Consider the following 13,162-nt stretch of genomic DNA (forward strand, 5'->3'; position numbering starts at 1 on the left):
GTTCACTGCAACCTCCGCCTCCTGGGTTCAAGCGATTATCCCACCTCAGCCTCCTGAGTAGCTTAGATTACAGATGCCTGACTCCATGCCCAGCTAATTTTTGTATTTTTAGTAGAGGCAGAGTTTCACCATGTTGGTCAGGCTAGTCTTGAACTCCTGACCTCAGGTCATCTGCCCACCTTGGCCTCCCAAAGTGCTGGGATCATACTCATGAGCTGCCACGCCCAGCTTAAACAGGTATTTATTGGCAAAAAATAAGCAGTATGATTAGCTAATTGTTTGATTTCTTCTAACTAAAAATAAAGTGATTGAGAAGGAAAAATGATACCAAAGTTAACTTACAATTCTTTGATCCACAGCTCTGCCTGGAAGAAAGTAGGACTATGGGTGGGAAAAGAAAAAATTTACATATGAGCAGGAGGCTTATTAGAAAATTCAAATATTTTCATCAATAAAAACAATCATTTAAATAGTTTATATGAATGCTTTGTAAGTATGGAATAAGTAAATGGAATCTAAATGACATAAAGTAATCGTAACTGGGAATTAAAAGGCACAAATGAATCATATCCATCATATTAGTTAAAAAGGTGACTCAAAATTCAGCAGAGAAATTAAATTTTCCATAGCTTCCTACTAACATGAGAGACCAACATTACGTGAAAGAGCATATCACTTCTCAAAATACATTAAGCTAGAACATTACTCTTCACAAATGATTCATATTGAAAGATTTATTAAAAATCCCCATCCACAATATAATTTACATCAAATGGCTAACAAGCCAATGAGGCAAAGCACAGAATCAGCAACACAACTCCATTTCAAAGATGACAGACCAATTCTAGGTCCATGTGGCTCTTGCTGACAATCCAAGTGATATGCTTAACAGAGTCACAGGCATGATTAATTATCCTAGGGCCTCCTGTGTTTCTCAACCTTCCTCATCTCCAAACTCCTAACTAAGTAGGATCTATCACAGAAACAAAAGGAAGACGATTGAACACTTATCCAAAGAAAACTTTAAAATATAGAGAACAAGTAAACAGAGCATTAAATTGGGACTTAAGAGACCTGTATCAGAGGCCAGGCATGGTAGCTCATTCCTGTAATCCCAGCGCTTTGGGAGGCTGAGGTGGGAGCATCGCTTGAGCCAAGAGTTCAAGACAAGCCTGGGCAACATAGTGAGATACTATCTCTTTAAAAAAAAGTTCTTTGCAACTAGAATAGTGCTTGGCACATAGGCACATAGTAGGCATTTAGTTTAGTTTTTTTTTTTTTTTTTTGAGATGGAGTCTCTCTGTTGCCCAGGCTGGAGTGCAATGGTAAAATCTTGGCTCACTGCAACCTCCACCTACTGGGTTCAAGAGATTTTCCTGTCTCAGCCTCCTGAGTAGCTGGAATTACAGGCACCCGCCACCACACCTGGCATGTGTGCGCACGCTTGTGTGCGTGTGTGTGTGTGTGTGTGTGTGTGTGTGTGTGTGTGTGTGTGTATTTTTTTTTTTTTGTTTTTTTGAGACGGAGTTTCGCTCTTGTTACCCAGGCTGGAGTGCAATGGCGCGATCTCGGCTCACCGCAACCTCCGCCTCCTGGGTTCAGGCAATTCTCCTGCCTCAGCCTCCTGAGCAGCTGGGACTACAGGCACGCGCCACCATGCCCAGCTAATTTTTTGTATTTTTAGTAGAGACGGGGTTTCACCATGTTGACCAGGATGGTCTCGATCTCTTGACCTCGTGATCCACCCGCCTCGGCCTCCCAAAGTGCTGGGATTACAGGTTTGAGCCACCGCGCCCGGCCTTGTGTGTGTATTTTTTTAAGTAGAGATGGGGTTTCACCATGTTGGCCAGGCTGCTCTCGAACTCGCGACCTCAGGTGATCCGCCCACCTCAGCCTCCTAAAGGGGTTACAGGCGTGAGCCACTGTGCCCAACCATTTAGTATTTCTTGAATAAACAAGTAATGTAGGAGCACACAGTTTTCTTCAATGGATCATGGTATCCATTGGCTCAGGAAAATAAAATCCAGGGGAAATCTGCTTTTCCAAAGAGATGCATTATTTCTCATATAACTGAGGCATACAATAATAATAACTACAACTATTTTTTGAACACATACCTAGTGCTCTACATGTAAAACTGCTCTAGATATTTTACGTATTAGTTAAGCCTAATGAAAATCCCTGTATTATTTAAACCTCAACACAATATATAACAAAGAATTACTACTCATACTATACAGAAAGGAGGTTCAAAAAGATAATTTCTCTTGAAAAGTCAGGATTAGAAATCTCATCTGTCCAAATCCAAAGACTATGTTCTTTCTATGAGTGTTAGGTGACTTTCAATAGATCAAAGCATTAAACAAAGAGGGGAAAAATGAGTACTTGGGCTACTCAAGAGAGCACTTCTGGCTCTCGAGGAAATTCATTTATTTAACAAAGATTTATTTACTAAGCACCCATCATATGGCAAGCACTATGACCAGCAATGGGTGACATGTACAAAGGTTATTAGTAACAAACAAGGTAGAAGGATGGAAGGAAAGGACTTTGTTATAAGGCAGTCAAAGAAATCTTCTGAGAAAAAAAAATGACGCCTGGATGAGATTTTGAAAAGCAAAATAAGGCCAGGCACAGTGGCGCACACCTGTAATCCCGGCACTTTGGGAAGCCGTGGTGGGTGGATAACCTGAGGTCAGGAGTTCAAGACCAGCCTGGCTAACATGGTGAAACCCCGTGTCTACTAAAAATATAAAAATTAGCCAGTGTGGGGGTGTGCATCTATAATCCCAGCTACTCCGGAGGGTGAGGCATGAGAATCGCTTGAGCCTGGGAGGTGGAGATCGCAGTGAGCTGAGATCATGCCACTGCACTCCAGCCTGGGTGATAAAGCAAGATTCTGTCAAAAAAAAAAAAAAAAAAAAGAAAGAAAGAAAAGAAAAGCAAAATAGAGCTTACCAAGTAGACAGAGAAAGGGACATCCAGACAGAAGGATCAGAATGTATCAAGGCAAAGCGGTATGACACAACATGGCATATTCTGAGAAAGAAAAGAAAAAATTCTCCACCACTGTGAAGAATTAAGAGAGCCAATAAACCAAGCCTCAGCAGAGGAGGCTCCAACTTTGACAAAGAGCATCACTCAAACAGCCTTGCCCAACAGACCATTGCTCCTTCTATCTCATTCTTTAGTCACCAATAGGAGAAATCTTCCATAGAGGAAAGATAGCCTTAGTAAAGAACCACTAAGGAACTAAGATTAACTCTTTACCTGATAGATCAATTTCTTCCCAAGAAAGGTGCATGTATTTTGTAGTATTTCATGTGAAACACTTATAAAAATTAGTGTTTTATCTGTAAGTTAATCTTCACAGATTAACTTATAATACTGGCATTTTATTGACAAGGAAACCGAGGTTCAGAAGAGTAACTTATCCAAAACTACATGAATCTTTTTCCAACCTAAGATCAGAAGGCAGATTTGACTCCAAAAACTATGTAAGAAATAAAGAATCCAAACTATGACGTCTCCCTAAAAGACTTAACAAACAGAGAATTTTAAGAAACATCTAAATCTTAGAACATATGGGAGCTGAAAAGAAGTGGGGGAACCGAGATGAGAAAGAATATTTCATTATCCTTAATCTTCTCAACAGAAAACTGGTATTATTCTCATCCTAGCAACTGAATTCCCAAAGCCATATATGGCAAAGCTGTAGCAATCATACAGAGGAAGAAGTATTTGATACCTCCAGATAAGTAAAGTTTCATGCAGAAGTTCACATTTGAATTGAGACCTAAAAGATAAAAGACTACTGGCAGAAAAAGTTGAAGAAGGGATGACATTCCAGGCAAAAAGAACACTGAATGTAAAGACAAGAAATGCTTATCATATTTACAAACTAAAAACAGTCCAGCTTATAAAAACACATGAAAGAGTTACCTATTTCCATATGGCTCCCTCTTACCTCCATTATGGCTCTGCTCAAATGTCACTTTATCAGAGACTTTCCATGACCACCCTAGATAAATAGTATCCTCCCAATCCTACTCTATATATTACCCTGCTTCAATTTTCTTCATAGCATTTATCATCACCAGGCATATCCGTTTATTTGTTCACTATCTGTCCTTCATCCTTCTCCTCAATTAGAATGCAAGCTCCTGGAGAACAGGGGCTTCACGCTGTTCACTATTATCCTCAATATCTATACTAGTACCTGGCATACAGTAGGTTCTCAGTAAATACTGGTAAATACTTGTTAAAGTGAGAAAGTGAGGGTTGTGAAAGAAGTGCTTTGTATACCACAATAAGGAAGCTGAGCTTAATTCGATGTCTGATAAACCACTCTTGAAAGAGTTTAACAAATAATTGTTAAACCCCTTAATGAATGATCAGACATGAATTTTAAAAGATCACTCCGATTGCAGCATGGAAGATGGACTAAAGAACCAGGAGGCTGAGGCAGGAGGATCACTTAAGCCTAGGAGTTCAAGGCTGAAGAGAGCCACAATTGCGCCCTGCATTCCTGCCTGGGTGACTGAGCAAGACCCTGTCTCAAAACAAAAACGAACAAAAACAGGGCAAGGTAGAAGGATTGTTTCAAGAACATGGTATGGTGGAAGATAAGAACAAAATAGAGGCTAAATGAATAACAATTAGAAAGCCACTGAAAAAGTTCAAATAATACGTGAGAGAGGTCTGAATTGAGACAGTTTTACAGTACATAACCTTTAGTGAAAAAACTCTGATTAAAGAAAGAGAAAACAATATGTTTAAGAACAAACTTTTAGGCCAGGCACAACTCATGCCTGTAATCCCAGCGCTTGGGAGGCCAAGGCAGATGGATCACCTGAGGTCAGGAGTTTGAGACCAGCCTGGCCAACATGGCAAAACCCCATCTCTACCAAAAATACAAAAATTAGCTGGGCATGGTGGTGGGTCCCTGTAATCCCAGCTACTTGGGAGGCTGAGGCAGGAGAATCACTTGAACCCAGGGGATGGAGGTTGCAGTGAGCTGAGATTGTGCCACTTCATTCCAGACTGGGCGACAGAGCGAGACTCCATCTCAAAAAAATAAACAAACAAACAACAAACAAGCTTTTTCCAAAGTTTACCTGGGAGCTGGGGTCTGGGAATCTTTTACTTTCAGTAAAATCACAGAGTCTGATCCTAAATAAAGAAACATAAGAGCATTTCATTAGTAATAAAACTCCACAAAGTTGTACTTCCTAGATATCTTAGTTTAAGTTCCCATACTTTACTTTGTATGGCTTCAGTTACTCATGGTTAACTATGGTCCAAAAATATTAAATGAAAAATTCCAGAAATAATTCATAAATTTTAAATTGCACACCATTCTGAATAGCTGATTCTCTATCCAGCTCTATTTCAGGCATGAAATCATCCCTTTGTCCAGCATATCCACGTTATTTGCACCACCTCTCACTTAGTAGTAACCTCAGTCATCACATCGACTGTCTCAGTATAGCAATGCTTGTGTTCAAGAAAGCCTTACTTAACAATGCCCCCAAAAGGCAAAAGTAATGATGCTGGCAATTCAGGTATGCCAAAGAGAAGCTGTAAAAAGTGCTTCCCCAGCCTGGCCAACATGGTAAAACCTCGTCTTACTAAAAATACAAAACTTAGCCAGGCGTTGATGGGTCACACCTGTAATCCCAGCTGCTCAGGAGGCTAAGGCAGGAGAATCATTTGAACCTGGGAGATGAGATGGAGGTTGCAGTGAGCCGAGATGGCACCACTGCACTCCAGCCTGAGCTACACAAGTGACACTCTGTCGCAAAAAAAAAAAAAGAAGGTGCTTCCTTTAAGTGAAAAAACATATCCCCCCCACAGATAAGAGGGGACTACTGTGATTCATGATCTATAATGAGACTGAATTAGGTGAAAGAAGGAAAGGGGTTAGGGAATGGAAGAGGGAAGGAAACTGGAAGGAGGGAAGGAGGACAGGGAAGAGAAATAGCACTCCAGGTGGTGTCTAAAAAGTACAAATTTTATCATTCTATTATTTATTTTCTCTGTTGAATACTACTCAAAGGCAGGAATCATGTTCTTCTAAAGTGCTACGATTAGAACCTCAGGGAATTTATTAAATAGTACAAGAAAAGTAATTAAACAGTGCAATGTAGTATATTTGTTTCAGTTTCGTTGCATCTAAGTATCTGCCACACGATGTATGTTTCTGAGGTTAAAGGAGTTTTTTTGTGGAGGTGTTTTGTTTTTTTTTTTTTGGCTTTTTTTTTCCTTTAAAGTTCTCAGTATATCACATCACAAAATATAACAAGAGTCTTCATGGATATGTGTAGCTATATAATGATGCTACCAAAAAGTTTAATCCTGAATGAGAATTTTCAGAAAATGACAGGTAGATTAAAAAAAACAAAAATCAAACAACCTGAGAAAGGAGACTGGTGCTCCATCTATCAAAAAATTCCTGATGTTTAACCGCTTAACCTAAAACTTGTTTTAAATTACATACCTAAGTACATACCATAAATAGGTACATAATACATACCTAAAGAAGGGGAAAATTAAGGAAGCAAAAAAACCTATCACAGCAAAACCTTAATTAACTGGAATGCTAAGAGAGTGAATATTTCAGTTAGCTGAAAGGTAAGTAGAAAACTTTGTTTCCAATGCTGATAATCACTCTAAAATGCATAAACCTATTGTACAGGTTTAGTAAGTATACATTAAGTACTTAAGCTTCAATATTTATCTGATGTTTCAAAACTCCTAGAACTTCAAAATTCTTTCTTATCACTGTAAAGTCACAGAAACAGAGAAAGTGCTAAAGCAATTGGACTGAATATACTCTGACTGTAGACTCTACTTAGGAAGTTAATTGTTTAAACAAAATAAATCATTTGCATCTTGAGGTAAAAAAAAAAAGAATAACTTATTTGTGGGTTTAGCTTACTCATACCATGGTTAACTCAATCCTATGTATTTAAAGTGTATAAGTACATGTCTTACAAGTTCAATATCCCTTATCCAAAATGCTTGGGACCAGAAGTTTCAAATTTTGGATTTTGATTTTTAAATATTTGCATTATACAATTTGAGCATCCCAAATCCAAATATCCAAAATCCCAAAAAGCACTTCCTTAGAGTATTATATTGGTATTCAAAACGTTTCAGATTTTGGAACATTTTGGATTTCATATTTTCAGATTTAGGATGCTCAAACTGTGTATGTTGATTTCTATGTATATTATAATGTTGCCTGTAATAGAGCTAATAAACAGTTAATTGGCTATCAAGACTAAAAATATAGTTATATGATACCATGTTTACCTTCAGATTGTGTATTTGAAGCTGCTAAGTTATCTGGCTGATGTGGAGCAGAGTGGTGATGATGGGGTTGATGAAGAGTATCAGAATCTTTGGATCCAAAAGCAGTAACATCTGGGGTATAGGAAGATAGGGAATATACACTGTGGGACAGCTGTTCCTGTGTAGTTAAAATGCTGGCAGATCCAGATGATGAAGTATCAGAGCCAATGATCTGAGATGCACAAGAATTTCCATTTTTAAACAGTGAGTATTTCAAAGTATTTTTACTGGAACTAAGACATCGAGACCTAGCAAGAGAAGAATATTGTTTCAACATCAAATAATAAACTGTAGAATTAAATTCATCTGAAATATGTTTCCGTGACTCACAGGTGTAAAGGAAAATGTGTGGTTGGTTTGGCTATAGAAAACTGTTTCCCTGTGACCATCTGTAGCAGCTGTCTGTAAATCTCTCTTTCTTCTTCTTGAACTGTCTATAAGGAAAAAAAAAAAACCAGTTTAAACACATCCAATAAGGCAAATATCTCTCAAACTAGCATGTAAATGGAATCCTAGCTCTGCCAAAGCTCAGGCAGAATCCTGAAGATAATTAAGAATTATGGGCCTGACACAGTGGTTCATGCCTGTAATTACAGCATTTTGGGAGGCCAAGGCAGGAGGATCACTTGAGGCTAGAAGTTCAAAACTAGCCCGCTCAACAAAGTGAGACCCTCATTTCTACAGAAGAAAAACTAAAAATTAGCTGGCTGTGGTGGCACATGTCTGTGGTCCCAGCTACTGGGGAGGCTGAGGCAGGGGAATCACTTGAACCAGGAGGCAAAGGTGGCATGCAGTGAGCCAAGATCATACCACTACACTCCAGCCTGGGAACAAGGTAAGATACTGTCTCAAAAAAAAGAAAAAGAAAATTGGGCCAGGTGTAGTGGCTCATGCCTATAATCCCAGCACTTTGGGAGGTCGAGGTAAGTGGATCACCTGAGGTCGGGAGCTCAAGACCAGCCTGACAAACATGGAGAAACACCATCTCTGCTAAAAATACAAAATTAGCTGTGCATGGTAGCGCATGCCTGTAGTCCCAACCACTCAGGAGGCTGAGTCAGGAGAATCAGTTAAACCTGGGAGGCAGCTGTTGCAGTGAGCCGAGATTGCACCATTGCACTCCAGCCTGGGCAACAAGAGCAAAACTTCATCTCAAAAAAAAAAAAAAGAAAGAAAATTATCAAGTCTGTAAAATAGAAGTTGAGTAAATACCAGATAATATATTTTGAAAAATTATGGCACATATATACATATGTGTAAATAATAGTGCAGAGAAGCTATAGGCTACAAAACCAGAAAGCCAGCAGGCAATCACTTCTGAGTCAAAAAAGAGTCCCAGAAATAAAGGACCTCTAAATTAGGATTCCAACAAATCCCTTGATTCCTGAAACCTGTTAGAAAAATCACAAGGAATTAACCAGAATAGTCAAGATCAGTTAGAGTGGAATATCCTGCCAACAATTTTCTATGTTATCCAAGCCCAGGTACTTTCCAGAGACAATTTTCATCTCCAGCATTTATTTATGTATTTTTCCTGTAAGCCCCAATACTACATTTAGGGAAAACCACATATTCCATAACATTCATTCACTGACATGAACATTTACTATGCTCCAGTCACTAAAGATAATAATGCATTGAATAAAATAAAGTTCCTGCCTTTGTGGAGATAATATTGCAGTGAAAGGAATTAAACAAAGAACTAGTCAGGTAGTATGCAGCAAATCAGAAGATAAGAGAATGGAAAGTGACGGAAGGAAAGCAGCAGGAACAGGTAAGATTTCTCTAAAAAGGTTCAGCAGAAACGTAAAGCCAAGGGAAGAAGTTAGTGATATAAAAGAATATTCCAAACAGAGGAACAACAAATGCAAAGCCCTGAGAGAGGAAGGTGCTTAATGTGTTCCAAAAATAGTAAGGTCCATGTGAATGAGAAGAGTAGGAAGACATTAGATCACCTGACAGAGAACCAGATTATATAAGGATTTATAGCCCTGATAAAGCATCAATTCTAAACAGATCCCCTGACTCAATGGGCTGTGGTTCACCAGCATTAGTAATATGCCCTAGCAATTTATTTTTAATCTTACATACAGGTTTAATACAACCATCAATCCTCACAAAATAGTTTTAAACATTATGGTCTGGGTTAGCAGCATCTTGTACTCTGATATTTCAATATGTGCATAAGTATTTGTACATATTTTTTTCAATTACTAAAGTATGTTAAAAGTGAAATGAATTACAAAATTAACTACATAAGGATAAATAGGCACTACATTTTTTCTTCTTGAATCTTTCTGTTTTTGCTCCTTAGCAAATTATAATTGCCCTGTCAGGATAATGTTACTGATCTACTATAATACACTTGAACTGTGAAGTGAGACAACTACATATGACAAAAAACTACCCTTAAGCTTGAATAGCTGAGTGATAAGAAAAGGAAACAACTGAGCATTTGGTTAAAGAATGAACTTGAGAAAAACAAACTTGCAATGTTCTGTGTGAAAAGAAAACCCAATTATTTTATTCATTATATTAATATTGTACCCAAGGTGATGGTCTCTTTTTCTACTGTTTGTGAAAGAGATTATCTACAGTACTGAGCAGGTACTTCGGTGATAGCACAAAAATAATGGTTAGAAAAAGACAATTATCAGTAATAAATGAATATCAAATCTGTATTTATTGGCTATTCTACTAGAGAGAATATAGGATACGAGTACTTGAGAAACAAATTTTAAAATCATAATTAAGTAAATCTCTTCATTAACATCTAAAATTGCCATCGTGAAGATTAGACAGCAGAATGATACATCATTACAAATTATTGGATTCTAAGAGAGATTTGCCCATTGTGATCTATATACAAAAGAAAGTTTATGTTATCTGGCACTTTACTGACTAGAATTTTTTAATACTCTTCAATGTAAACCTTGATTCCACTTTTCCATTATACCAAATAACCTAATCACAATACAAGAAGGTAAACAATAGGTTATTTTTAGGGGTGAAAAGATGACAGAAGGAAAGGGAAATCAGACTACCTGGGTCCTGTAAATTAATTTTTTTTTTTTTTTTTTTTTTTTTTGAGGCGGAGTTTCGCTCTTGTTACCCAGGCTGGAGTGCAATGGCGCGATCTCGGCTCACCGCAACCTCCGCCTCCTGGGTTCAGGCAATTCTCCTGCCTCAGCCTCCTGAGTAGCTGGGATTACAGGCACGCACCGCCATGTCCAGCTAATTTTTTGTAGTTTTTAGTAGAGACGGGGTTTCACCATGTTGACCAGGATGGTCTCGATCTCTTGACCTTGTGATCCACCCGCCTCAGCCTCCCAAAGTACTGGGATTACAGGCTTGAGCCACCGCGCCCGGCCATTTAATTCTTAATTAATCAAACATTTTAGTTCTTTTTCACTGTTCCACCAAACTGGATTAAAAAAAGTTATAGAAATATTTTTTTCATAGACAGTAAAGCAGATAACTGGTGTGAGAGGTTACTTTGCATAGTCCCTCTTTTTACCACAAAACATTTTTTTTAAAAAATCAGGCTAAGTGCAGTGGCTCACACCTGTCATCCCAACTGCTTAGGAGGCTGAGCCAGGAGAATCACTTGAGGGCTGAGATCAGCAAATCAGTTGAGGTCAGGAGTTCAAGAACAGCCTGGCCATCATGGTGAATCCCCGTCTCTACTACTAAAAACACAAAAATTAGCCAGGTGTGGTGGCATGTGCCTGTAATCCCAGCTTCCCCAGAGGCTGAGGCAGGAGAATCACTTGAACCCAGGAGGTGGAGATTGCAGTGAGCCAAGATCACAGCACTGCTCTCCAGCCTGGGTGACAGTGGCTCACGCCTGTAACCCCAGAACTTTGGGAGGACAAGGTGGGTGGATCACTTGCAGTCAGGAGTTCGAGAACAGCCTGGCCAACATGGTGAAACCCTGTCTCTACTAAAAATACAAAAATTAGCCTGGTGTGGTGGCATGTGCCTATAATAATCCCAGCTATAAAACCCTACCATTCTACCCTCTGCTTCTACTAGTTCAATTGTTTTAGATTTTACATATAAGTGAGAATCTACAGCATTTGTCTGTCTTAACTCCACTTAGCATAATGCTCTCCAATTCCATCTACGTTGCTGCAAATGACAGAATGTCCTTCTTTGTTAAGGCTGAATAGTATTCCATTGTATAGCTATAACACAATTCCTACATCCATTCATCTGTTGATGGACACCTAAGTTGATTCTATAACCTGGCTATTGTGAATAGTACTGCTATAAACATGCGGGTGCAGACATCTATTTGACAAATGGATTTTAAATCATTTGGGTAAATATCCAGAGGTGGGTTTGCTGAATCATATGATGATTCTATTTTTAGTTTTCCGAGGAATCTCCATTCTCCATACTGTTTCTTTCTTTCTTTCTTTTTTGGACACAGGGTCTGGCTCTACCATCCAGGCTGCAGTGCAGTGACATGATCTCAGCTCACTGCTGCAACCTCTGCCTCCTCAGCTCAAACCATCCTCCCGCCTTAGCCTCTCAAGTAGCTAGGACTACAGGCACACACCACTACACCAATGGGGTTTTGCCATGTTGCCCAGGTTAGTCTCAAACTTTTGGGCTCAAGCAATGTGAGAGCCACCATGCCTGGCCTCTCCATACTGTTTTCTATCATGGCTGTACTGATTTACATATCTGACCACACAAAGTGTGCAACAGGTCCCTTTTTCCCACATCCCCACCAACACTTGTCATCTTTCATCTTTTTGATAAGCCATTCTAACAGGTGTGAAAGGATATCTTATTTGTGGTTTTAGTTTGCACTTCCCTAATGATTAGAGTTTTTGAGGATTTAAAATACATCTATTGGCCATTTCTTCTTTTAAGAAATGTCTATTCAAGTCTCCTGCTCAGTTTTTGTTTTTTCTTTTTTCAACTTTTAGATACAGGGGATACTATGCCAAGATTTGTTACAAAGGTATATCGAGTTTGGGAGTACAACTGAACCTGTTGCCCATATAGTGAGCAAAATATCGAAGAGGTAGGGTTTTGTTTTGTTTTGAGAGACCATCTCACTCTGTTACCCAGGGTGGAGTGCAGTGGTGCCATCTTGGCTCATTGCAACCTCCACCTCCTGGGTTCAAGTAATACTCCTGCCTCAGCCTCTCCAGTAGCTGGGACTACAGGTGCCCACCACCACACTCAGCTAATTTTTTATTTTTATTTTTTTTAAATTTTTAGTAGAGACAGGGTTTCACCATGGTAGCCAGGCTGGTCTCGAACTGCTAACCTCAAGTGAGCTACCCACCTTGGCCTCCCAAAGTGCTGGGATTATAGGCATGAGCCACTGCGCCCAATTTGAAGTTTTTTGGTGTTTTTGGAGTCTTGCTCTGTCACCAGGACAGAGTGCAGCAGTGCAATCTCGGATCTCGGTTCACTGCAACCTATACCTCCCAGGTTCAAGCAATTCTCCTCCCTCAGCCTCCCAAGTACCTGGGACTACATGCACACATCACCACACCCAGCTAATTTTGTTTTTTATTTTTAGTAGAGACGGGGTTTCACCATGTTGGCCAGGATGATCTTGATCTCCTGACCTCATGATCCACCCTCGTTGGCCTCCCAAAGTGCTGGGATTATAGGTGGGAGCCACGGCACCCAACCACCAGTACGTAGTTTTTTAACCCTTGCTCTTCTCCCACCCTCCCCACCTTTGTAGTATCCAGTGTCTACTATTCCCATCTTTATGTCCATTTGTACCCTATGTTTAGCTCCCGCTTATAAGGGAAAACACGCAGTATTTGGTTTT

The 13,162-nt window shown here is 39.4% G+C and overlaps 1 protein-coding gene across 3 annotated transcripts in view; it reads right to left on the minus strand.

Annotated features, from left to right (window-relative positions):
- SENP1 (SUMO specific peptidase 1) overlaps positions 1 to 13,162 on the minus strand; it is a 67,076-nt gene that overhangs the window by 27,053 nt on the left and 26,861 nt on the right. For all 3 annotated transcript variants that reach the window (XM_032248445.1, XM_032248444.1, XM_032248443.1), the window contains 4 exons: positions 7,687 to 7,790; positions 7,318 to 7,604; positions 5,118 to 5,172; positions 343 to 381 (listed from right to left, as the gene is read on the minus strand). In XM_032248445.1, coding sequence (XP_032104336.1) covers positions 343 to 381; positions 5,118 to 5,172; positions 7,318 to 7,604; positions 7,687 to 7,790 — 485 coding nt within the window. The remainder of the gene's footprint in view (positions 1 to 342; positions 382 to 5,117; positions 5,173 to 7,317; positions 7,605 to 7,686; positions 7,791 to 13,162) is intronic.

This window comes from Sapajus apella, unplaced genomic scaffold (assembly GCF_009761245.1).
Source record: "Sapajus apella isolate SASKATOON/1434 unplaced genomic scaffold, GSC_monkey_1.0 scaffold66, whole genome shotgun sequence".
NCBI classification, from domain to species: domain Eukaryota; kingdom Metazoa; phylum Chordata; class Mammalia; order Primates; family Cebidae; genus Sapajus; species Sapajus apella.